A 24285-nucleotide genomic window follows, 5' to 3' on the forward strand; every position below is an offset into this window, starting at 1 on the left:
TCCCTCCAGCCATGGCAGTTCTCTGGGAACACCGGGACTGTCCTCCGCAAGCGCTCAGCACCGCCAGGCACCAGACGCTTAACCAGAAGGGAAGTATTTGGCCTCTAGAACAACATACTGGAAATCACGTGATTTGCCTGACTGCATGTGCACTGCTGGGATGCTAATTTGGGAGGAGAAGGCAAGATGAAATGGATGAATGACGGATGGACGAAACACCTAGAAACTTCACTCATTTTAAATGGGTGTCTGCTTCGGTTGTTTGCAGAAGTGGGTTGCACAGTGGTACCCGCGGGGGCCAAACGGGGAGCACTGGCACCCCGAAACCTCTGAGCTAATACTCACATAGGGTCCTTGGGGGCCCTGGGGTCCTTCTGGCCCCTCGTCGCCTGGGTAGCCCTGAAACGCAAAAGCGAGAGACCATGGTGTGCCCAGCGGTGCGGTGCGAGAGCAAGGCAGGAGCGATGCCCCAGCGCCTCTTGCAGGGAGAGCAGCCCACGGGGGCTGGGGGTGCAGGAGACCCCCCCCTGGGCTGGAAGGGACTGGGGACACAGAGCCCTCCAGCTACGCAATGCCCCTATATTGGCTTATCCTTTCTAAGCCCGGGGCTCAGGCAGGTGGGAGCACCCCTGGCTCAGGAGCACCCCTGAGCTGCCAGGGTGCCAAAGCAGCCCTCGCCCCAGCGGGGCAAAGCCGACCTACCTTGGGTCCCTGGGGGCCCCTCGGGGGCCGGTGGCCCACCTTGCCTCGCTTGCCCTGGGAACAACAGATTAAAGACTCGCGAGCAATTCAAGCCTGCTAAAGGCACTGAGCTGGCCGCCCCGCGTCCCCCTTGCTGCCCGCCCAGGGATGCTGAGCCCCCAGCAAAGCGGGGCCCCTCTGCAAGACCTCTGCGGGCTCCAGGCCATCAGCCCCCTGCCTCCCACCGCCCTTCATGGGGCCAATGGTGCCATTTACCCGTCTGCCAGTGCCTCCGGGGACCCCTTCTTCCCCTTCACTCCCCACATCGCCCTGGGGGAAGAAGAGATGGGAGACGTGAGTCACCAGCAGCCCGGCCACATCCTGGGCTGGGACTGGGGAAAAGGGGCTGCTGCCTGCGTGGAGATGGGGACAGAGCTCACCAGGTGCTGTGGGACCCTGAAGATGGACACCAAGGCCATGGTGCAGAGCTGGCCAGTGAAGGGGAGGTCCCCTGTCCCCCCTCAAGGGCACCTGATGCAGGATGGAGGCAGCCCTGTGGGGCTGGGGGGGCTGAGCCGGGGAGACCTACCAGCCCCTCACCCAAAAACCAGCCACGGCAGCCCAAGGGCATCTAAGGGCTCTGTGTTTGCCAGGCACTGATGTGCAATTGCCTTTACAGCGGAGAGAAACGGCCCCCCTGGGGCGATTCCCCCTGTTTTCTCTCCATGGACCACAACGGGGTTGACCAGCTCAGGCTTGGCCACCTCATGCCCAGTGGCCGGTCTCCCTTGCGTGCCATCCGCAGGGGAGGATTTTGGAGGTACCTTTTCTCCTTTGCAACCTTTCCGCCCTTTAAGACCAGCTCGTCCCGGAGACCCCTAAAATCCCAAAGGAGAAGGAAACCCCTCTGTAAGGATGCTGTGCCAGGGATGTCCCCTGCCAGCCTCCTCCTTGCTCTCGCCACGGTGTGCACAGGCGGATGCTCTGAGCTGAAGTCTCCATTTGAGATTTTTGCCCCTCTCTGGAGCAGGCTGGGCAGAGCGGGGCCGCGGGGGTGTTTCAGCAGGAGCAGGACACGCTGCCCGCGTGGGACCTCCCGCAGCCAGGAGATGCCAGCATCCCACTGCCTGTGCCAGGGAGAGCCCGTACGCCTCCATCCCACTCCTCACCGTTTGCCCCGGTTTTCCCGGCTTGCCCGGCTCCCCTTTCGCACCCACCAGGCCCTAGGAAGGAAAACAAAAATCAACCCAACTCTGAAATATAAGCTCCAGGGTTATTCACACAAATCCCAGGCGGGCTCTCAGAGTGGCCCAGACCTGGGCTGCGAGAAAAGCCGGAGGCAGAGAAGCGGGGCAGCGGAGGAGCCCACTCACCTCAGTGCCGCTCAGCCCCGTGGCTCCAGCTTCGCCCGGCGGCCCGAGAGGACCCTGAGTTCATTTGGGGACAAAACATGAGACTGGCATCAGCTCCGGGTTACTCGGGGGAAGGCAGGAGGGTGAGTATGGAGCCGGCTGCTTTGCCCCGGGGCCTGGATTGGGTTGTTCCCCCCAGGGAGCTCCGGGGCCAGAGCTGTGCTGGGTTGGGCCACCCTGCGGGGATGTCCCCTGCCTGTCCCCGTGGCAGAGAGAGGAGTTACCTGCTGGCCCGGCTCTCCCTTGGCACCTGCCTCTCCTCTGGCTCCTTCGTGCCCGGTGTGGCCCCGGAGCCCGGGGACACCCGCCGGTCCCCGGGCACCTGCTGCGCCCTGCGGTGCATGCAGACAGGGCACCGGTTACACCCCAGCCCAACCCCATCTGCAGCAGGGGCTGAGCAGCTGCCCCTTGAGGGGCTTCAACTACACTGAGCGATGGCTCTCGCCGTCTGCTTTGCAAATCCCCCCTGGAGTTTATTCCGCATCCCAACCTCATCCAGCAAAGGCAATTGCCCAAGTTAAGGACACATCTTGCCCGGGCAAAGCGGCACCGCAACATGGGAAAACTGGGATGCAAATGGGATTTATCCTGCAGCTGAGTACAGGGCATCAGTAACACATCTGTGGCTCTGTGCACGTCAGGGCCACGACCATAAAACGCATCTCAGGGCAGCGCAAGTGCTCCTGAGCACAGGGCGGTTCCTGGAGCCCTCTGACCTTACGGGCACCCGTGGGTTCGCTCTGTGAAAGCAGAAGAGGCGGAAGCCAATGCCCTGGACCTGCTTCAGGCAGACTCTGACAGCCGAGAGTTAATTGCACAACGCCCGCAGCACTTTTGCACGGTTTTTAATAGCTGTATTAAAATGCCTTTAAGGAACTTTGGCTCTAGGGAAACCAAGGAAACGATGACTCAGTTACAAAGCCGTGGCAGGGCAGGACCCAGGAGACACAGCCCAGCACTTGGGCTGGCAGAGCTTGCTTTGCGGCCACCCCTCTGGTGACACACAGCCCCAGCCCGTGGAGGGACAGGCTCTGCTGCTTCATCACAAGATGCCACCAAACCTCTTTCCCAGGGAAGTTTTGCAGGGGCAGGGCCAGTACTCACCATCGGACCGGGCTTGCCGCTGTCTCCCTTGACTCCATCATCTCCAGCAAGTCCCTGCGGTGATGTTGGGGATTTAGAATAAGACCATTGCCACCACGTGCTTTGCACTCAGGCCCTTTGCAAGTATTTTAAGCATCCTCTCCCTCGCACCACGTTCAGCTGGCCAAGCCAAGTGCCCAGGCAGCAACCAGGCACCGCATGGGAGCAAACATGTGATAGCAGAACGGGTCTTCCGCAAGGCATCCCTGGGTGCCAGACTGAAATGGCTTGCTTTTTGGGGTGGGGGCATGTAAATACCCCCTGGGATTCAGTGCCAAGATGCGAGGCATTAAAAACCCCTCCTCACTCCTGAGCCCCCTGACCTGGGCAGTTAAGGGGCAATAAATCCTTTGGGCTTTGGTTTGTATTGGAAACGGTGAAGCACTGGGAAAGCCTTTGGGAGCTCCTGGCTCTACAAGATCCCAGGCATCAGTACCTCTAATCCAGCAGCACCAGTGGGTCCGTCTATGCCTCGTGGCCCTGGATCTCCCTGGGGAAGAAGGGGAAACAGCTCTGTCCCTGGCAAACCCCTTCCTTGCCTTGTTGACTTTGGACCTCGGCCAACAAGGCAGGGAGTGTCCCATGGCAGGTCCTCCAGGTCACCAGCCTGCCCAGCCCTGACCCAGCTCCTCCACCGCAGCCAGCCCCACCACCCATCAGCCAGAGGCAGAAAGCAGAGCTTGGGAAAAGACCATAAAAAGGCATTTCACCCAGAGATGAAGGGTTGGAGCCATCACGCTGCCATACCTTTGCTCCCTCGGGACCGTTGAGCCCGGGAGGACCTCGGAGACCTGTCCCACCCTGTTCAGGGCACAAGCAAAGGAGCCCCATTGATTAAACCCTGCCCAGTGCTCCCAGTCACGGCCACGTCCCCCACACCTGCCATACCAGGTTGTGATCAGCCAAAACGGGAGGAGGGACACGGGCTGACTTACAAACCGTCCTCTGGTTCCAGCAGGTCCCGCAGCTCCGGTGATACCGACCTGGCCCTGGGACACAGAAGGAGACGTGCTCAGCAGGCTTCCAGCCCGGCCGGGGGCAGGAGGCTGGAGTTTGGCTGGAGGCAGCATTAACCCGGCAACCAAACTGTCCCTTTGTGCCAACAAGGCCCAATTTTGGTGCCATGCCCATGAGACACAAAACTCTTATTACGAAGATTCGCCTATTCCTAGTATTTTCTGCAGGTCCTGAAGGCCAAGGTTTCCCACCTGAGGTGAGCCCCGCTCCTCGGCACCCAGCACCCAATGGCCAGCCTGCGGGGATGCCAGGAGCCCAGTGGGCTGAGGCACCCCTCTCTGTACTTGCCAGCAAACCTTCTTGGCCCTTCTCTCCTTTATGGCCTTTTTCTCCAATTTCCCCCGTAGCAGCTCCTGGGCCAGGCACTCCAGCAAGGCCCCTGGGGCCGGCATCACCCTGCTCAGGGATGGAGACAGAGGTGTCACCGGAGAGAGGAAAAAGGAATAGCAATTAAATAAGCTTCCGCACGGAGACGACATGTTCCACCCTCTCACTGGGTGCTGCGGACAGAAGTTCACCCTAGGGTGCTCAGGAGAGGTGCTGATGCCAGGTCTGAGCCCCGCATCTCCAGTGGTCCTCAGCCATGGGGACACCCCTGTCCTGCTTCTGCCCCCACCGCGCCAAACTGAGCAGCAGAGGCTGAGCAGGCTACGGACGTCCCCAGGGTGCTGCAAGGAGGGATAGAGTTAGAGGCACTCCTCACCTTCTGTCCCTGCAGTCCTGGCTCGCCTGGGTCTCCAGCATCACCAGCGTCACCCTGCCCAGAGGGGAAACATTGGCATCAGATGCAGCGGCTGCTCCCCAGCCCCGTCCCAGGGGTGGTTAAAAGCCAAGCTCTGATTTCCATGGGCTTCCACACCCTCCTCTGGCCAGGATTTTGGTGCTGGGTAAGAGATGGCCCCGCAGCTTCACCTGCACCAGGAGGTCACCCCCAGCCATGATCCATGCTAACCCAAAAGCGAGTGAGGACAAACTATGGAGCATAGCCAAGCAGCAGCTCCCCCAGCGAGGGGACCCCAAAGCACCAGCCCCCTCCTTCCACGGGGCACCTCAGCCTGTCTGCAGCAAAGCCATAGCACAGGCAGTTGTTCAGAGCCGGTGCACCGGCTGGCACACCTTTCCCATCCCCACCCCATCCCCTGGCAGAGGATGCCGGTGGGCAGCAGTGACCATGGTGGGCTCGGCCAGCACACATACCTCCTTTCCGTGCTCCCCGGGCCTCCCCAGTGGCCCCTCTGGCCCATCGTCCCCTGGCTCCCCAGGGCCCCCTCTGATGCCTGGAGCTCCGCACGTTCCTGCCTCTCCCTGGACAGGACGAAGACGACCAGGATTATTCCTGGCTGACTCTTCCAGCTGACCCTGGCCCTGCCCTCCATCGTTTCTCACCATACAGCAGCCCCAGTTTTCTTTGTACCAGGTACCAAAGCTTTGAAGGGATTTGGACCCCCCTACCACATCCAGCAACATAAATCCCCAGGCATGAGGATGCTGGGGGCGGATTTCAAAAAGCCCCACGTAGATTCAGGTGCGTGCCTGCACCTGCAGCAGCAGGGCCAGGCGAGCCCAGCACTGCCGGCGGTATCACCCCCAGCACCCAGTGGGAACCGACCTGCTCGCCTTTGGGCCCCGGCTGACCCTCTGCTCCCGGCGGTCCCGGTGGTCCCTGGAGAGGAAACACACAGCCCGGCCCTAGCACAGCTCGTGTGCCCCACATTGCACAGAGCCTTTGGCTCAGCTAATGCAGACACAGCTTTAACCTCCTGGTTTAGCTGAGGATCAGCAGCCTCCTCCCTTCATTTCCCATTCCCGGAGAAGGCACGTGGGGAGAGGCAGGCTGGAGCAGCCCCAGCCGAGGGAAGGACAGGGTTCCCCAGCTGACGTACCTGCTCGCCATCCAGCCCGCTGACGCCGGCTTCCCCGGGATCTCCCACATCACCCTGTGAGAGGACGCAGACATTAGGGCAGGCGGCTGTGGTGGTCCTCCACGCAGGTCCCCCGCAGACCCCGCTGCCCCAGCCACCCAGTGTTTGCAGGAGGGCTTGCAAGGCTCTTCTCCCACCTTGCACCAGACACGTAAATCCCCATCCCACTGGGCAAAGCTAGTGGCCAAACGGGGAGGAGTGCTTGCTCCTACAGCCCTGGGGAAGAAACCCCACTTTGGGCAAGCTGAGCGAGCCCAGGGCTCTGCCTGCCTGGGTAGCTCCTGACTCACGGGGCTGGCAAGGGGAACCAAAACACCTTCTCTGTCCTTACCTTTTCTCCTCTCATCCCCGAACGCCCTTCAGGTCCTTTTGGACCTTCCCGGCCCTGAAAGCAAACAACCCATATCAGCAGCAAGGCTTTGCCTTAACTCAGGAGGCCTTTGCAGCTCCTGAGCAGGGGTCCAGGATGCCTCAGCACACCACGACCCCACGGGCAGAGAAGCCATGCACTATCTTCTCAAGACCCTTGCACCCGTTTCCCTTTTCCTTCCCTTCCTGCAGGTGCTTTAGGGAGCTCTCCAAAAGTGTTGCACCAGCAAAATTCTTGCACCATGTCCTACTGGCTGAGGCAGGAGGTTGTGTTGGGCATTGATTGACGGAGCCCCATCCGTACTCACCGGGTACCCAGATGGGCCAGCAGCACCAGCCGCTCCAGGAGCCCCTGTTTCACCTGCCGAGCCAGGCTTCCCGGGGATGCCGTCCAGCCCCTGCATTCCAGGAATGCCCTGCAAGGCCAAAAGGCCACTTAGGCACCCCAAAACGCAGCGCAGGGTGCAGCTCCAGGGAGGGCAATGCCAGTGGGAGCCCTGTGCCTGAAGCAGTTGGGCCACCACAGGGTCTGCAAGGTACCACCTGCACCTGGTAGGTACCAGTGCCTCATCACTGCAGGTGCAGGAGGGCACTGCTGTCCCCGTACCCGACTTGTCACCACCCAGCTACCCATGCAGGGTTTGGGTCATTCTCTGCCCCACAACCAGCCCAGGGACGAAGCTGCCTCCAGAGCGGGTGCCTATCTTTCATCCCATCGGACATCACCCAACTTCAGCCTACAGAGCATCTCTGCAAGCTACAGCTCTCCCACTTACAGGCAGCCCTGGAAGCCCTCGAGGACCCGGCTCTCCCACTCTGCCCTGAAACAAGAAGGATGCTCAGCAGCATGGTTATGGCAAGGAGGCACAGGGGAGCCCGAGCATGGTGAGGCTTCGCTTGGACAATCCCCGTGCACCTCAACAGTGTCCACACAGCATCAGGACAAAACCCAGCCAGCAATGAGCAGGACCAGGGTCCTGCCTGCTCCCGCAAAGGGGTCCGGGATCCATGCTGCTAATGCTACAGGTAGCACATTGCAGAGTATTGCACATCCGCAGGGGACCGTGGCAGAGGGAGTGGAGCAAGCCAGGCACGCGGGGAGCACGGTGAGCCCTACCTGGGAGCCGGGAGCACCTCGTGGACCAGGGGGACCTGGCAGGGCCTGGCAGGGAAAGGAGAGTGCCATGACAGCCCCACGCTGCAGCCCTGACTGCTCCCCTCTCCCCAGTTTAGCCCCTTGATGCTGGTGGCAAAGATTTCCATTTTCCCATACCCAGCCCAGCAAAGGCGACTTGCTCAGTGCTTCTCCAGAGGGGCCGGAGCTGCCCAGGGCAGCAGCAAACAGCACTCACCTTGGGACCAGCTTTTCCTGGAAATCCCGGTGGGCCTTGGGCTCCCATTTCTCCCTGTTAGGAGGCAAGAAAGATTTCCTTTCCTCCATATGTTTTAATGCAGTAACCTCTTAAGAAAAAAGAAAAAAAAAAAAAAAAAAGGTGCCTGGCATCTTATAACAAGCCACAGGAGTTTGGGCAGATGAAGAGCTGGAGAACCACCAGTTCGCCCAGTGTGGGAGCCAGCTCCAAGCTGTTCTCCTCCTGCCACCCCTGCAGCCTCCCTGGCATGGCTGATGGAGACTGTTCGCAGACACCACCCAAACCTGTACGTTGGGTTCAACAGCCCAACCCAAAAATGTTTCAGAAGCCTGGGGTCCCACCCCAGCACATCCCCTCACTGCTGTGCTGCGTTTCCCAGCCCTACCTTGTCCCCCCTGCGCCCCGGCCTCCCGCGGTCGCCGGCAGGTCCTGGGTAGCCCTGGGGAGAGCACGGTGTTAGGAGGCAGCCGGGGCCGCCCGGCATCTCCAGGGTTTTGGGAGAAGGCAGCTGCTGAGGTTGAGCTCTCGCCCGGGGAAATGCAGGACCCTGGGCATGGCAGGAGCCCTGGCAGGACGGCGAGTGCCTGGCTGGAGGCAGCACCGCTCCAGCGAGCCTCCCCCCAGCCTGGCCGCTGCCTGCAGGCAGGCAGGCAGCACCGTACCCGCTTCCGCAGGCAGCACCGTACCCCCTTCCGCAGCCACGTCTATTACTTACGTAGGTGCCGACAGGTCCTTGCGGCCCTTCCGAGCCAGGCTTCCCAGGCAGCCCCTGCCAGGCAAGGCGAGGGCATTAATGAACCTCCTCTCCCAGGATGCGGGCAAGCACCTTCCTGTCCTCGGTGTCCACATCTGAACCCACGGGATCCCCCCAGGTCTCCCCATGGCAGCCAAGAGGCTCTCAGGGCTGTTCACCACCATCACTGCTCCAACCAGCCCCCCTGGCATGGTCATGGCCCCCCCAGGCCCCAGCTCTCACCTTGGGGCCCAGGGAACCCGGGTCTCCGTCAGGTCCAGGTTTTCCCAGAGAGCCCTTTGAAAATATTTGGGGAGGAGGTGTCAGTCAAAAGGCTGAGATGAGACAAGCCCCACCGAGCCACCGCTGCTGCCTCTGTGCTCATGGACAGGCGTCACCTGGTCCAAACCGGGTTGTTGGGGACAAACTCTGCCACCGTGGCCTGTCCTGGTGGCTCCTGCACACCAGCACCCCGTGGCTGGCTCTCCGGCAGGGCTGTCACCGGGGAAGGTGATGATACTCGCTCTCGGGGTCATCACCAAGCCCAGCTGAGAGCAGGCTCTCAGGGAGGAGCTCTTCCAGCTGCAGGAGCTGCTCTGGGTCTCTGTCCCGGTGGGCAAGGACATGGGACTGTCGTCCCTGACCCTGTACCACCCATTTCCACCTGGGATAGAGCAAATGCCTTGATCCCCTCCCAGGACCCAGGACCACGCTGCTATTCAGCCACCCAGGTGTGAAGGGTTTCCAGGGGCTGCCGTCCCCCACGGAGACCCCACTAGGCTCGGGGAAGCTGCAAAGCCCCTCGGGCAGGCTGATTCCCTGGGGAAATTATTCTGCTATTCCCTAGCCCCAGCTGTTTCTGCCACTAAGGCTTTTTTATGCCTTTTAACAAGAAGTTAAGATCAGGTCCTACAGATGCCCTGATCCCCTGACAGTTCCCAAGGTGGGAAAGTCCCATATGCCCCACCAGTGGCACCAGCCTCGCTGACCTCCCACCTAAGAAAATGCAGAGTTCATGCAGAAGGAACATTTTTTTTCCTTACTATCGATCCAGGAGGTCCTGCGTGCCCACAGCCCCCCTGCAAGCCAGCAAAACCCTGGAGGAAAGGGCAGAAGATGAGCAATGGAGGGCAGGCAGAAGTAGGAGGGATGGAGAGGCTCTCCCCTGGCAGTGCGTGGTCCGAGACCAACCCAAACCAGAGCACAGTGCCCGGGGCCAGGCGCAGGCGAACGGCTCAGCCTGGCGAAGCAGCACTGGTGCTTTCCACTTCAAACCAGCTCTCTGGCTCGTTGTTGAAGCACCGCAGCTGTGTGTGTACACGCACCCAACGCCCACACGTGCATCTAGACAGCGCTGTGCAATGCTAACAGCAAACTCAGAGGGGTATCTCTTTGACCCAGAGCAGAACATTTTTCATATTTTGTTTTGAGGAAAGTGCCAGATTTTTTTTTTTACATTTCAGAGCAAAGATAAACAAATATTAGAAATCCTGCAGAAGGGAAAACTTGTGGCCAGCCCAGGTCTTGCTGCTGGACCTGTTTTGGATAGCAGCACCAGGGATGAGAAATCATTTTGCAACAGCCAGTTCGTAAATGCACTGCCCCATTCCCTCTCCTTCACCTTCAGCACAATTCTCAGCAGGTCCCTGCCTGCAGCCGCACCCAGAGGAGCATCCTCCGGCTGGTCTTGCTCCGTCAGGGCCACCCACCACTTGCGCCCCATCCCATGGACATGCTTTTGAGGCACATCCCCAAGGGGAGAGAGCTGAACAGAGGGTAGGAAGGACAGAAATCGGACAGCTGTGCAGCTTGACTCACCTGTGGTCCCCTCCTGCCTGGGCTGCCCACAGTCCCTGGGGGACCCTGCAGGACAAGGCAGGTGATGATGAGGACAGGGAGGGTGAGGCAGCCTCTCCCAGTCCCACCATGCCAGCCCAGAGCCAGCTGATGCACATCATGGCAACATCCAACATGGTGTCAAGGTCTTGACCCACATGGCCATGGGAATTCCCCCCCGTCGGGCTCAGCTCCCCCTTTTGATACAACCCACCGCCCCAGCCCTCGCCCGCAGTCAAGTACAGAGTGTAGGATGGGAACCTGTGTACCAGGCTTTCCTTCTGCGCCTTCTGCTCCCGGGATGCCCCGCGAGCCCTGGAAGGAGAGTCTCGTCTCAGGAAAGCAGAGCCCGGTGGCAGGGTGCCCCCATCAAGGGCTCATCCAGCCCCAGAGCCTCCCTCCAGTATTAAAAGGTGTCAGATCAGCGGTGGCATAGTCCCCAGGGTGCTCGTCTGGTCTGTATCGAGCCATGGGTTCGTTAGTGCATGGCTCATTCCTGCACAGCTCCTCCCTGCTCCATCCCGCCTTTGGATGCTGGGAAATAACATGAGTGTGGGAGGAAACCTGTTCCCACCGTGAACACCTCGACCACGTTTCTTCCCCTCTTGCCCCAGCTATTTATTCCTGGCTTCTTCAGCAAACACGACTCTGAATAACAGAGTTTTCTTAAAAAGTTGTTATTTCCTGAATACGCTCAGGGTTAAGAGGGAAGTTGTGGTGTTCGGCAGGTGGCTTGTCAAAACACTTCATGCAACGTGCAAAAGCCTGAGCTGCTCATCTCCAACTTATCCTGTGCAAATTCCCAAGCAGAGCCCAACCCTCTGATCCGGCCGCATCCCAGGATGCTGCTCCGCGAGAGCTGGCTTCCCTGTCCCAGTGCTGACGGCACCATGTGCCAGCACAGGGACGTGGGTCATCTGCTACTTACGGGCAGCCCAGGGACTCCGACCAGCCCACGCTGACCCACGCGGCCCTGGAAAACAGGAAGCATTAAGAAAAGTATCCTTTTGCCAGCAATAAAGCTGCAGATTTGGAGGCAAAGCTGGTGCCCGAAGATGCCATGGCTCATCCCCGGCACATCCCAAGCCACCCAGCGAGGGGTCTCCAAGGTTGTTTCAATCTCCCACAGCCAAAGATGCTCCAAGATCCAGCTACAAGTACCAGCACCCCATTAGTTACCCGGGCTCCCCGTGGTCCTGGGGTTCCCTTCGGGCCATCAGGTCCTCGGCCTCCCTAAAATTCACACAAAGGGAAACACGGTCATTTTAGGTAACCCTGCAGCTCTGTCCCCCAGCCCCTCCACCCCGGGGAGCGCCGAGGGGACTCATCCAGCCGCTGCCACGTTGGCAGGTCAGTGCATGGCTGTAGCGGGTGCAGGGATGCCACGCATGGGGTGGGAGGCCAAGAGGCTGGGGACCCTCCCCAGGGAGGCATCGCCATGCTGTCCCCTGGGTGCTGGGACCCATGCTGGAGCTCATGGGCAGGGTAGGCGCATCCCTGCCCTCCACGTGAGGGTGAGGCCCATAGGAAACCAGGGGATGTAGCGGCAAATGCTGGCACTGACCTTGGGTCCCTCGCTGCTGTTCAGCCCTGCTGGGCCGATCTGGCCTTCTTCCCCCTGCCAGAAGAGAGGAGAGGAGTCGGCCAGGGCAAATGCAGCCTGTGATCCTCTGCCTGCTCCCCCAGCCACGGCAGCCACCATCCCCCTGCCTCGTGCAGGGGACAATCACAGGAAGCACGGCCGGAGGTGGCATTAATTAAACGGCAATGTGACCTGGGGTGGGGATGGGGACTTCCTCTGTCCCCCAGGATTATAAAACTTGCCAGAAGAAAAAAGCTCAACGAGTTCGGTGGTGGCCCAGAACAGCACAGTTGAATATTGTTGTCTGCTGGTCACATTAAAGGCAATTCAAAGGACTGGTGTGCCAAGGCTCCTGCCCGCTCTGTTACAGCCCCGGCGGCACGGGCACAGCCCGGACCGCAGCTCCAGACCGATGCCGTGTGACAGCAGTGCTGCTTGGCCGGGTGGAAGAGGCACCGCCGGGCAGCGAGATGAGTCGTGCTGCATCTCCCGTCTCTTGGAGAGGTGGGAGGATTCGCTTCTCATCCTGAAGAGTGAATGTGAGAGCAGATCCAGGCATCCCAAAAGCCCTCTGAGGGGGAGGGCATCACACGCAGAGGGATGCTGCAGACCAGAAAGGTGGGTGGGAAAATATAATCCCCCCTTCTCCTTCTCCGGAGAAGCTGGAAAGCACTGGAGATAAGCAGCCAGCCTGGCTTCAGTTCCCAGGTAGAAATACTGATCTGCAGCTGGGTTTGTCCATCCTGGCAGCTCACTCGGAGCACACACTGCAGGAAAAAGCACTCTAAAAATTGTGTCTTGTTTCTGTGGCTCCTTGGGTGCTGCTGTGCTCGGCTCTTGGGAGCTGGCGAGGGTCGGGGCCGGGCAGCATAGCTGGTGAGAAGCAGGGCAGCCAGCTGGGCAACGGCAGCCCTCCGGAGCTGCCAGCACAGGCTCCAGGAGGCAAAGAGCCCGGCAGGAGTTGGATACGAGCATCAGTTCAAGAGAGCGATCTGTGAGCCCTGTGCTCTCAAAATGCCTGCGAAGGGTGCTGACCTGGAGCAGGGGCTCAGCGGGAGCCCTGCAAAGATGCTCAGGCAGAGGCAGCTGGGGAGGGCTGCCCTCGGACCTGCTGGAAATCCCCAGCCTCAAGCTGCCCTCTCCTCGCATCGCTGAACCCACCAGATAATTTCGGGTCATTGATGGAGGCACAGCTGGAGGGGTCTGGAGCAGCCGGGTCAAGGCTCTGTTGGTGCCGAATGCTGCAGTGCTGGGGGCACCTGGGACCCTGAGGACGGGGGCTTTGGGCAAAGCTCCCACGGCTGAGCGGGGGCCAGCGGTGCCCAAGCAGTGTGAAGGGAGATGCTGTTAGAGGGCTCCCTGAGCCCGCACCAGCTCCCACCGCCCCAACGAGCAAGGAAACACCAGTACTGCTGCCAGGTGGGCTTCTGGCCAGGGACAGCCCAGTCCCTTCAGCCCACGGGAGGAGGAATAGGCAGTGCGTGGTGGCAGAGGTGCCCGGGATGCTGGAGGGGAACTGGGATTAGGCAGTGAGAGAGAGGGATACTGCAAATCTGCGGTGCCTTTGCCAGTGGCACTGCAACGCGTGCCTCTTGGGCAGGCACCAAGGCACGCCGCCCACTGCCCGGGCTCAGGAGCAGGCAGGAGCGCTCACCCCGGGCAGGGCTGGGGCCAGGCAGCACTGCCCACACGGCCTGCATCCCTCAGGGCTGTCCCCTCCCCACACCACCCACATCACGGCATAACACCGGGCGCACGTGTATCCCACCACGCGACAGCCTGCACCAGCCGCGACACTTACATCTGGTCCCCGGGGCCCCGCCGCTCCTCGGGGGCCAGGAAAGCCCTGCAAGCCGACCTGGCCCCGAATCCCTGGGGGTCCTTTTGCTCCTTGTGCACCACGTGGACCCTTGGAGGATAAGACACAGCACGTTGCAGCAGGGCTTGCAAACAGAAGGGACAGCCGGTGCCTGGGGCTCCCCCACCCCTGGGCAATAACCCCCCCGAGAGCCCATCGCTTGCTGCCCCAGCTCTCTGCGCACCCAGCCTTTGGCATGAGGCCACTCTGGGTCAACACCCCACAACCCTCCTCCAAGAGCATCCCTGGGGCACCAATAATGGGGCAATATAACATTTTTAAATAGCCAAAGCAAGATGGAGCAGGGAAGGATGGATCAGGGGCGGCAGCGTGGTGGGATCAGCGTGGTAGCACAGCCTGAGCTATCCAGCTCTCACAGCCCCTGGGTCCCTGCACATCCACAGAAACTCATCCACCATCTAGAAAACGGCACATTTGAACAACAAAAGAGAAAGCAGATTGAGGAATCCCCCTGCAAGCCTGGGTACGTGGTACCTTGTCTCCTTTGGCTCCCAGGTCTCCCTTGGCTCCACCCGGACCTCGACAGCCCTGCAAGAGAAGCAGAGGTGGAGGGTACACTCAGAAAACCATGTTATGCCACTCCTTGCAACCAAAGCATGCTGTGATCTGATTTTGGCATCAAAGAAAGTTAGTTCTGCCCAATTTAGATCAGGACTTTCCTCCTGATGGGCCTTTCGGAGCTGGGAGCAGGTACATGCTGGATCTGCTCCTCATAGCGGGGGGGCTCCAGAGCTTCTTGGGTTCATTCACCACAAACCGTTAGTGCCCCCAGCACCCCGCGCCAGTCCCATCCCCAGCTCCCTGGCAGGTAGGACGCCTGCAGCAGCCGGTGGTGGCATCCCAGCTGATATCATTGTCCTGATATCAGCACAACGATGACGAGCACCTTGTCCTCATTACTGTGTTCCTTAACAGGCTAAAGCACTCCCACTTCCCTTGTGCCTCCCCAAAGCAGATGTTGTCTTAGGACACGCTGTCATGTCTGAAAGCTCCTCTTACTACAGCAAGGCGAGCCCAAGCGCAGCTCTGCCTTCCCAAACAACTGCAGTTGCCATCTAGTCAAACTTCAAGTCCAAACACAGGCAAAGAGCATGAAGTTGGTGCTTTGGGCTGCTCTAACGCGGCTCTCCTGCATCCCGAGCAGGGATGGCATGGGTGCCATCACTCACCCGCTCTCCTTGGGTGCCTTTTGAACCTGGCAGGCCAATAAACCCCTTCAGAGAGAGACACAAAATGCAAGTTAAAAAAAACCACAAAGGAAAGTATTCATTCATGGAGGCTGACAACCCTCCCACGCTACAGGAACAGGAAGATGCTGATAAATGGGAGACACCAGTTTAGCTCTGCAGAGTCGCTGCTGCTGATGCCACGGTGGGATTTGCTCCCCAACAGGGACCAGGGGAAGCACAAGCCCTCCCAAGGCTGCCCCCACCCACACAGCAGCCCCCAGCACGAGGACGAGGTCCTTGTTAGCCTCCAAAATGCACCACCCGCACCCCACCCTGCATCCCTCATCCCTTTTGCAAGCACCAGTTTTCAGCTCTGCACGTCGGGGTTTCAGCACATGAGAATGAAACGCACCAAGGGCCGTGCTCAGCTGGGACACCGTGGGTCAGGCAGGAGGAAGGCCAGGCTGCTCTGGCCTCCTTAGCCCTTGGAAAGAGCAGCTCAGCACCCAAACCCCTTGGGAAAAGGGGTGCACCTAATCACGCACCAGGGAAGGGATAGGCAGGGCCAGGGCTGGGGCATCCCTGCTGACAAATCCATAGGAAAAAAAAAAGTTGAGGTCCCTGCAAGCAGCAGAGTCAGAGGAGCTTTGGAGTTTGGAGATGAGGAGCGTGGCCATAGGGACATGGCCGTCATCCCCACCAGCCCTTGTGCCACTAACACTGTGGGAAGCTGGGGGTGGCGGGGGGGAGCAGGGCATTCCCCCGCAGTGCTTTGGGGGGCTGCGAGGAGGAGGATGAGAGCACCCTGCACCCAGCCACCCGCTCCCACGGACTTACCCCAGGGCCCTCCTGTCCCGGCTGTCCCCTCAGCCCGGGGGCACCGTCTGCGCCCTGAAGAGGAGTGCTGGCATCAGCTCGTGCTGCGCTGGGGACAGCGCACCCAGCCCCACCGTGTCCCCTCCCTGGGGCACTGCACCCCTCTCCCCTCCAAAAGCAGGGGCAGGGATGCCTCACCCCACCTCTCAGGTCCCTCCAGGGAAAGCCCTCAAGCCCAGACTTCATCCCCACCAAGGTCAAAGTGAGCCAGCAAGAAGCCCTTACGGTGTCTCCTTTGGGACCAGTGGATCCCTCCATCCCAGCTGGACCCTGAGGAAAAGCAAAGGCGGTGGGAGGTTTGGGAGAAGAGAGATGCTGCTCACTGTCCTGCTCTGCAGATGAGACCCCAGCCCGTAGGAACCCTGCCCGGCCCCCCAGGAGCTGCATGTCACACCCCAGGGACTATGTCCCCATCAGCTCACCCTTCCCTTCACCCCCCCGCCTGCATGTCCTGCCCAGGGCAGGGGCTGCAGCCAGCAGCCTGCCCACGGGACACGGCCCTTCCCACCCACTCACTCCCGGGTGGCTGAAAAGACCCGCAGGGTCAAGGACTTCGCGCCCATTTGCAAAGCACACGGGGGACAAGTCCCAGCAGCTGCTGCTTCGCTCAGCAAGAGCGTGGCAGGGGGACCCACACCTTGGAGACATGGTGGGCTCCGAGCAGGGCAGCAGCTGCTTACCTGCGTGCCCCTGGGGCCGGGGGCACCGCGTCTTCCCTGCAAGCCCTGCGGTCCCTGCAAAGCAGTGGGGGACGAGGAGCTGCTGTTAGAATCAAATCCCTGCGCACATCGTGCAAAGCCTGCGGTGCAAAACCTCTCCTGGGAAATACCACGTCGCTGAGGAGCTCCAGGGCTCCCAGCCAGCCAGTGCGAGGGGACCCCCCCACCACTGCAAGGGGTACAGAAAGGATTCCCACCCCCGTCTCAGCCTCTTTGCAGATTTTGGGGTGGGTTGAGATCACAGCCCAGCTGGAGGAGACCCCTCCGGGCTGGGTGACCCTTGGGACACCCTCCTGTCCCAGCACCCCCACCACTGTCCCAAGACACCCCATCACCGCGAGGTTTGCTCTTCCCTCGGTGAGGTGTGTACCGACGTACCCTGGGGCCCCGGGGGCCGGGCAAGCCAGGAGGGCCCATTTCTCCCTGGGGAGAGAGCAGGAAAGGGATGGGGTGAGCGCAGTGGCTGGAAAATCCCAAATAGCAAAGGAGGGGAACCGGGGCAGACCCACCTGGGAGCCATTGACACCTTGGCATCCGACAGATCCCGGCTGGCCTGGCTCTCCCTGCAACACGAGAGCGTCCTCAGCCCTGCAGCCACGTGCACCATGCAGGAGATGGGATGGGGCCCCTCTAGGCATCTCCCACAGCAGCAGCGGCAGCCCCAGGCTAGTGGGGATGCTGGAGGGGCTTTACTGGTGTACGAGAGTTTTAACACCATTTGTCCTTTTGCAGTTTTTTCCCCCCACTACCAGGAGGCTGCATTTTAAGCAGATGCATCCTTTTCAGGTGTAAATCAGTGCAAGGGATGAAACTGGGCAGGACACCGTGGCACATCCCAGCCTGCCCATGGTGGTCCTGCCCCGCTCTTGCTGCGAGCCTGACGGCAGCAGCTCCCCCAGCCCAGCCACCGCCCGCATTTCAGCAGCAGTTTGAACTGAAAAGCTGTGACTTACCATGGGGCCAGCAGGGCCTGGGGGACCCACTGAGCCACCTTCTCCCTGGAGCAGGAGAGAAAGGATGCCATTTTTCTAGCCTGTTTTTCTTTGATTCTCTCCTTTTAGTCTTCACATCCCAAATTCCCCCTTTTCTTCGCATCAAGCATCACCTACTTGATGTCCCTTCGAACGGCTACCTGGCCAGCCCATGGCTCCCCCACTCCCTTCGTGTTGGAAGGTGCTTTCATTCACCACCACCAAACCACTTCAATTTTCCTTTTCAATGCTCTCCAAACCCTTCCCTGGCTGGGATGCCTCCCAAAGCTGTGACAGCACTTAAGCTATCAGTGTGCTGAGAGCAGCATGGAAAAACCCAGGTGCTGTCAGCCTGGGATTCATCTCAGCTGAAGGTGGTCACCTAAAATAAACAACGATGCAATGTGCTCTGCAAAGGCTCATTTCTCTTCTCGCCAGCCAGGAGAATGAGCTGGGATGCAAATGTCCACGTGGGAGATGTTGGAGGCGAGGGGAGGCTCCTGTCCCCAACATGCAGAGGGACAATGTACCTGGTTGCTCTGGGGCAATATCCCCATTAAAAGCCACCTCCAGGACAAAGATATAGATGTAGTTTAGGTCCAGCTCTTGGGGAAAAAAAAATAAACAAGGATTTTGTAAGAGCGAACCACAAAGCGGTGCCAGTGACCTGCAAAGCCCAAGTCCTCCCTCCTCGGACCCATCTTTCCAGTGGAGAGCAGCAAGCTCCTGCACCTCTTTGGGGAGGGCTGGTGACACAGAGAAAGCAAAACCACTCACCTCCGGCCCCACGGGGCCTTGGAAGCCCGTCACACCCTTCAGACCTGACATCCCCTGGGAGAGAAGCCGGGAGCAGGCTGTCAGCGAGGTGCCCACCCCAAGGTGCTCACCCCGAGGTGGCAGCTGCCTTTGTCCCATCCCTTACAGGAGGGTCAGGGAAAACACAGAGACGATGAGGGCTTTGCCCAAAGCCAGGAGGAAGTGGGCTGGGGCCAGGGATAGAGCTCGGGGCCATCGCAGAGAAGCAAAGGGGTTGGCCAAGGAAAGGGGATGGAGGGAAGGAGCAATCCCGGCACGGCAGGGAGCAAGACACCCCTGGCTTCCCCGTCAACTCACGTGAAGCCCAGCAGGACCTGGCAGGCCATTTTCTCCCTTCACTCCCTGGAAAAACCAAGAGCAGCCTGAGCGATGGAGGAGAGCATGACCTGGGGCTGGGGGGCCGTGACAGGGAAGGAGCAACCCCCTGCCCAACCCAGGCAGGGCTGCGAAGACCAAGGACAGACGCCCTCACCTTCGCTCCCTTCTCTCCTTTCTCCCCAGCTGGTCCAGGGTCACCCAAGAAACCCTGAAATGGGAACAACAAGGATGCGTGAGCCCCAGCTGGACCATCAGGAGCTAAAACATGGCTGCTGTGCCCCAAAGGACTAAATGAGACAGCCCCAGAAGAAAAGCCTGGCTGCTTGTCCCCAGCACAGTGCCACCCCATTGTGGCCACTCCACTCCCGTGTCCCAAGCTGGTGTTGCACCACGCCACACGCAACGGTGATACGGAGGTGTCCCAGCGCCCGCAGGGCCGGGACAGGGCTCTCCACCGCAGCACTGCACTGGTTGGCAGGGCCATGCCCATCGCCTGTGCCTTGGAGGATGCCATGGTGCCCTGAGCTGCGCACAGCGGCAGCGGGGAAGAAAAAGAAAAGCTTCATGGGCCTGTGTGAGCGGTGCAAAGCTTCACGTGTCCACAGCTGCTGAGTGCTCAAGCGCAGAGAGGTTGAGCCCAAGGGCGAGAGATTCTCCGTCTGGATGCTGGGATGATGCTCACAGGCAAGAGGGTACAAAGTAGGGGCCAGAAAAGATATGTGATAAACCACGTGGGATTGCTGTTTCAAAAAGAAGAAATTGGGTTTCAAACACCCCAGTATGATCAGACCTCGGAGGAGCCCAAAATCTCCTGGGCAGCTCTAAAAATTTTAGCTAGTATTTGCCTTAAAAAGACTGGGTTGGGGGAAATTTTACAAAAGGGTGACAAACCACTAGCATTCACTTTTTAATGGACATTTTATATCCTGGCTGACAAGCCCCTGGAACAGCCTGGAGAGGAACCGCAGCAACACGCGCTAGTAGCCCCTGCCGCCCCTGGGCTGGGCCAGCTCGGAGCACGGGGCACTCGCACGGCCGGGGGCTGAGCGGGCACAGCAGCGAGGGCGGCTGCCAGCTGGATCCTGCACAGCTGGAGGGTGGCAAGGGCATCCCACGCCACAGTGCAACATCAGGCCGGCACACGCACGCTCGCAGGCTGGGGGGGGACGTGGGTACCAGGCGCTGCCGGTGCAGTACCAGTGAAACCAATAATGACAAGCTCTTACTGCTTGGCGTTAAGCATACGTGCTGGGACTGGGGCTGGCACCGAATTGTGCCCACAGCCCCAAGAGGCTGAGAAAGTGAGAGCCAGCTTACCTCTTCTCCCTTCTCGCCAGCCAGCCCCCGGTCACCCCGGAAGCCCTGCAGTCCCTGGGGAGAGGGAGGAAGGAGCAGAGTGGGTGCTGAGGGGCTGCCCAGCACCTCCCACCCGTGTCCAGCTCCAGCCCCGCTCCCCCCTCCCCGCTGTGCTGGCAGCTGCTGCCTCCTGCCCACGGCCACCCCGCTGCGGACTCCCGGGGGCTGCTGAGAGCCCCAAACCTCTCAGCATGGTCCAGCCCCTGTCACCACCCTCCAAAAGCCCCCTGAGAAAGCTTCCAAGCCCAGGTGCGTTGCCCGTATTCCCCAGGGATTGCTGCCAGGGGTCTGGAAAAGGGCAGGGACTGTCACACCAACAAGTGACCAGCTTCAAAGCTGGAATGCTATCCAGGCAGTCCATAGTTGCTCTCATTTCTTTCTTCCTCCCCTGCCCCCCCAGTTATTTTCTCCTGTAAAAGCAACTAGGAGGTTCGGATGCAGAAGAGCAGCCCAGCCCTCATGCTCAGGACCTGCGGCGCTCAGGTTATCCCAGCTGCACCTTAATGCACACGTGTGATGTTCTACAGCCCTTTTTTGGGGGGGAACATGAATCTCAAGGCACTAATCCAGGACTGCCTGGGTTTGTAGGCTTAGGAGGAATATTTTAGTTAAAGGAGGCAAGCGAACATAAAGAGCAGCCCCTTGTCTCCTGCCTGGGGCTTGGGGCTGCAGCTTCCCCACCCTGATGCTGGCCATGCCATGGTCCTGCCTGCCTGCCCATGGCTCACCTGCTCTCCTGGCAGCCCCCACGGCCCAGGTTTGCCATCCAGGCCAGGGAAACCATCTGAGCCGGGGTAACCCGCACGTCCCGGCAAGCCCTGGAGCCCGGGTTCACCCTGGGGAGAAAAAAGCCAAGCATGGAAAATTAAAAAATCCACATCGTTATGAAACCAATAAATTAAACACCAAGCTCTGCCTGCCTCGTGCTTTTGCAGAAATGCCTGCTAAACACCAAGTACCTCACAAGGAGACTGGGAGGACTGGCAGGGGAGAAGCTTTGTGCGTCCAGGCACTGCAAGTGTTGGGCACGTGGATCTGCCCAGGCTCTCCCACTGACACCATGGGAGAGTCACAGCCAGCGGCTGTACAGCAAGAAACAAAGCAGAAGGCAGGGAAGAAGCAATGCGTTAAGAGAAGGTCAAGCGAAAGCCCTCTGCATCTGCTTCTTGGCTCTGAGGCTCAAAGCCATTTCTGATGCTTTCCCACATGCAAGAGCCTGAGCAGATCCTCTGGACTGGGCACTGCTGGCTAAAGCTTAGGGGCAGCTTTTTTTTACCCCCTAGCTCACTGGCAATTCTGAATTAAGGCAGGATAAAGAGCAGTCTGGAAGATAAGACATTTCCCTTCAAATGACTTTGTTTCATTTCTCAAAAATTTTGGAGCATTTGGTCAAGTTTACAAACTAAAACAAAGTCCAGGTTTTGAAGTCAGAGTTTGAAGGAAGGGCAGAAAGACGCAGCTGCCTCAGTTATTTCTTAAGTGAAGAATCTGGTTGTGAAAATATAAAAGCTTGTTTTGGGGAGGTTTGCTTTTCCATCTCCCTCCCCCAAGGGCTTCAGCATTGCACAGCCAGCCATGCACATCCCCCACGCTCATTAGTGGCCATGTATGCTTGGGGCACCCAGCCCAAAAGCCAGCATTTTTGCCCTATTCCACTTCCAGTCCCAGCTTCGGGGAATATTTATTATTTGCAATTTTGCAAGAAAGAGGCCTGGGCTGCGATGCACCTCTGGCTGTGCTGTGTGGCAGGCGAGCCCGAGCAGATGGGCCAAAAGCAAAACAGATCGTGGGCAAACCCAACCCAGCCCAACCGTGTGCTCAGGGGCTGATGCAGGTGGATGAAATCCCTCCTCCTCTTCCTCACCCCTGCTGTCATCCGATCAGCCTCCCCCGGGCAGTGAGAGCAGGGAGTGGAGACCTGCTGGAGCCTGAACGGGCATCAAAGACCTCTTGGGCCAAGGTCTAGTAGAAACATGAACCTTAACAAAACCCACCCCAGACTGGTCAAGAGCCGAGTCCAAAGTCGAGTTGAGTTTCCCTGTTGGAAACCTGCCACGCAAAGCCTTTGGCAGATGCCAAAGCAAGAGCAGGAGAGCAGGGGGCCGGGGACAGGGCTGCGGCCGTGACACGGCCTGCCAAACCAAAGACATCAGGCTTGCAGAAGGACTGTGATGGGTGGAAAAAACTTGCTCCTTTCCATTTCTGTGCTAATCCCCCCCCAAACTGCTGACTCCCCTCGCAGATCCTGTTTATGTGAAGACGGAGAATAACTTTGGCACCTTTTGGTTAAGCTACGCTGACAGACTCCAGTGTTTACACTCAACTGGCTTAACACAGTCAGTGACGCCTTCCAGATGTTGGCAGCTGCTAAAACACTAACCCTGGGGTGCATCCCTGCTGCAAGGGAGTGGGGCCGGGGTGACAGGACACCTGGCAGGCAGGACGTGTGATAGAGAGCAGACACACAGCGCCTGATGGCATAGCTACGTTTCTTGCCCAAAATATCAACTCTAACTTTTGCCATGAGCTTTTGGGACTCAAAGGTTCAACACAGCTGCCAGGAACCAGCCTGTGTCCTGCTCACCAGCCCGTCCAAATCCTCCTTCAGCATCAATCCATGTAAGCCCAGCCTGTCCTTGGCTCCTCTTCTCAAGCAAGAAGAAAAGCCACCCCAGTTTTGGAGAGGAAGACACAATGACAAAGAAGATGGCAGGAGGAAAGGAAGGTCATTGCTGAGAGGGAGCCAAGGGGACCACGGTGCAGTGGTTAAGGTCACTGGGGAGATGCTATGCAGGATGGGAAACACTGGAAGGCTGAAGGAAGATGATTGCTCCAGTAGATGGGTGAGGGGGGAGATGAGGAGCAGCAGGGATGGGTGCTGCTGTCCCTTTGGAGCAGCCCAGCAGCAAGCAGGACAAACGAGCAAGAGGCAGGGGGGTGCTGGGGGACACCTGCGCATCAGCTCTGTTGAGAGGGACAAGATTCGGGGTGCACCAGCTCTTCCCACGAGGGCTGGGTACCAGCGAGCATGGGTGGGAGAGCAGGTGGAAAGCTCCAGCGATGCTGGGAGATTGGGACATCTGCTCTCCTTTCCTTCTACCCACGGGGAGTCCAAACCCCACAGGCAGCTGTGCTTGCTCGGTCCCGGGGGAGGTGGCCGGGTCCCACGAGGGCACGCTGCACAGCAGCTCCCATCGCGGAGCACAGGCAGAGCTCGCACATCTCTTCAGCCAGAGCCACGGGGAAGGAGGCGGGTGGTTTCCAGAAGGTGACAAAAGGACAGAACACTTTTGGGACAACCTGCCCGGGAGGGCATCGGGTGACACGTGGCAGAGTCCAGAACCCAAAGGGGCTGTGCGGAGCAGTCACTGAGCCCATGCACCTGCTGGAGCCGGGTGCTGCAAGCACAGGGCAAGAGGAGCTGCAGCATGGACTCAGTCAGGGGAACAAGCCTGCTGCAGAGCCAGCCCTGCCAGCCACCGCAAGGTCCCCAGAGAGAGGACCGGGGCAGCACCTCCCATGACCCTTCGAATCAGGCACACATTTCCCTGCACAGTTCCCAAACCGGCAGCAAACGTCACTGTTACAGTTCTCCCTCACCCAGTGCTCCAGGGTTTGATCCAAGAGGGGCAGGGTCTCCGAGGGTCCCCAGGACAGCCCCGAGGGCACACTCAACCTCTCCAGACTAGGCTCTCCCCGCAGCCAAGCCCCCCAGCCCCCTGCGGCCAGGCGTCCCTGCCAGCACCCCCACTCACCGTGTACCCCCGCTGGCCTTTCTCACCCGGCTCCCCCGGATCTCCGCAGGGTCCCTGCGCACAAACAGGGATCGAGTCAATAAACGTGTGCCCCCCATCCTGCCTCATGCTGACGGCAGCCCGAGCCCTGCGGAGGCTGTCACGGGGCGGACAACGCGCAACGCACAGAGTCAGCCTCGGGAAGGGCAGAGCGGGAGGATTCTCATCCCCCGGCACACCCGCCACCCTGCCCGCCCTCGGGGGTCTGTGGCCAGGGCAGGTTTGGAGGCAGCGACAGACCTGGCTCCCCGTTGCTTTTGGTGCGCTACGGGCGGGAGGTCAGGATGGGGAGTTTTGCCTTCTTTTCTTTTGCTTCACG

General features: G+C 59.6%; 1 protein-coding gene across 1 annotated transcript in view; it reads right to left on the reverse strand.

Moving 5' to 3' along the window:
* Positions 1-24285, reverse strand: part of LOC140661401 (uncharacterized) — a 99374-nt gene that overhangs the window by 5032 nt on the left and 70057 nt on the right. The window contains exons 12-56 of the mRNA XM_072883471.1: positions 23928-23981; positions 20901-21008; positions 20134-20187; positions 18971-19024; positions 18796-18840; positions 18460-18513; positions 17665-17709; positions 17221-17274; positions 17090-17134; positions 16673-16726; positions 16218-16262; positions 15954-16007; positions 15117-15161; positions 14422-14475; positions 13870-13977; positions 12051-12104; positions 11666-11719; positions 11415-11459; positions 10748-10801; positions 10469-10513; positions 9694-9747; positions 8894-8947; positions 8633-8686; positions 8303-8356; positions 7897-7950; positions 7662-7706; positions 7321-7365; positions 6853-6960; positions 6507-6560; positions 6137-6190; positions 5863-5916; positions 5451-5558; positions 4957-5010; positions 4542-4649; positions 4172-4225; positions 3984-4037; positions 3673-3726; positions 3198-3251; positions 2318-2425; positions 2055-2108; positions 1851-1904; positions 1506-1559; positions 958-1011; positions 703-756; positions 346-399 (exon numbers count right to left, since the gene is read on the reverse strand). Coding sequence (XP_072739572.1) covers positions 346-399; positions 703-756; positions 958-1011; positions 1506-1559; positions 1851-1904; positions 2055-2108; positions 2318-2425; positions 3198-3251; positions 3673-3726; positions 3984-4037; positions 4172-4225; positions 4542-4649; positions 4957-5010; positions 5451-5558; positions 5863-5916; positions 6137-6190; positions 6507-6560; positions 6853-6960; positions 7321-7365; positions 7662-7706; positions 7897-7950; positions 8303-8356; positions 8633-8686; positions 8894-8947; positions 9694-9747; positions 10469-10513; positions 10748-10801; positions 11415-11459; positions 11666-11719; positions 12051-12104; positions 13870-13977; positions 14422-14475; positions 15117-15161; positions 15954-16007; positions 16218-16262; positions 16673-16726; positions 17090-17134; positions 17221-17274; positions 17665-17709; positions 18460-18513; positions 18796-18840; positions 18971-19024; positions 20134-20187; positions 20901-21008; positions 23928-23981 — 2673 coding nt within the window. The remainder of the gene's footprint in view (positions 1-345; positions 400-702; positions 757-957; positions 1012-1505; positions 1560-1850; positions 1905-2054; positions 2109-2317; positions 2426-3197; positions 3252-3672; positions 3727-3983; positions 4038-4171; positions 4226-4541; positions 4650-4956; positions 5011-5450; positions 5559-5862; positions 5917-6136; positions 6191-6506; positions 6561-6852; positions 6961-7320; positions 7366-7661; positions 7707-7896; positions 7951-8302; positions 8357-8632; positions 8687-8893; positions 8948-9693; positions 9748-10468; positions 10514-10747; positions 10802-11414; positions 11460-11665; positions 11720-12050; positions 12105-13869; positions 13978-14421; positions 14476-15116; positions 15162-15953; positions 16008-16217; positions 16263-16672; positions 16727-17089; positions 17135-17220; positions 17275-17664; positions 17710-18459; positions 18514-18795; positions 18841-18970; positions 19025-20133; positions 20188-20900; positions 21009-23927; positions 23982-24285) is intronic.

Source organism: Ciconia boyciana, chromosome 18 (assembly GCF_034638445.1).
Source record: "Ciconia boyciana chromosome 18, ASM3463844v1, whole genome shotgun sequence".
Classification (NCBI taxonomy): domain Eukaryota; kingdom Metazoa; phylum Chordata; class Aves; order Ciconiiformes; family Ciconiidae; genus Ciconia; species Ciconia boyciana.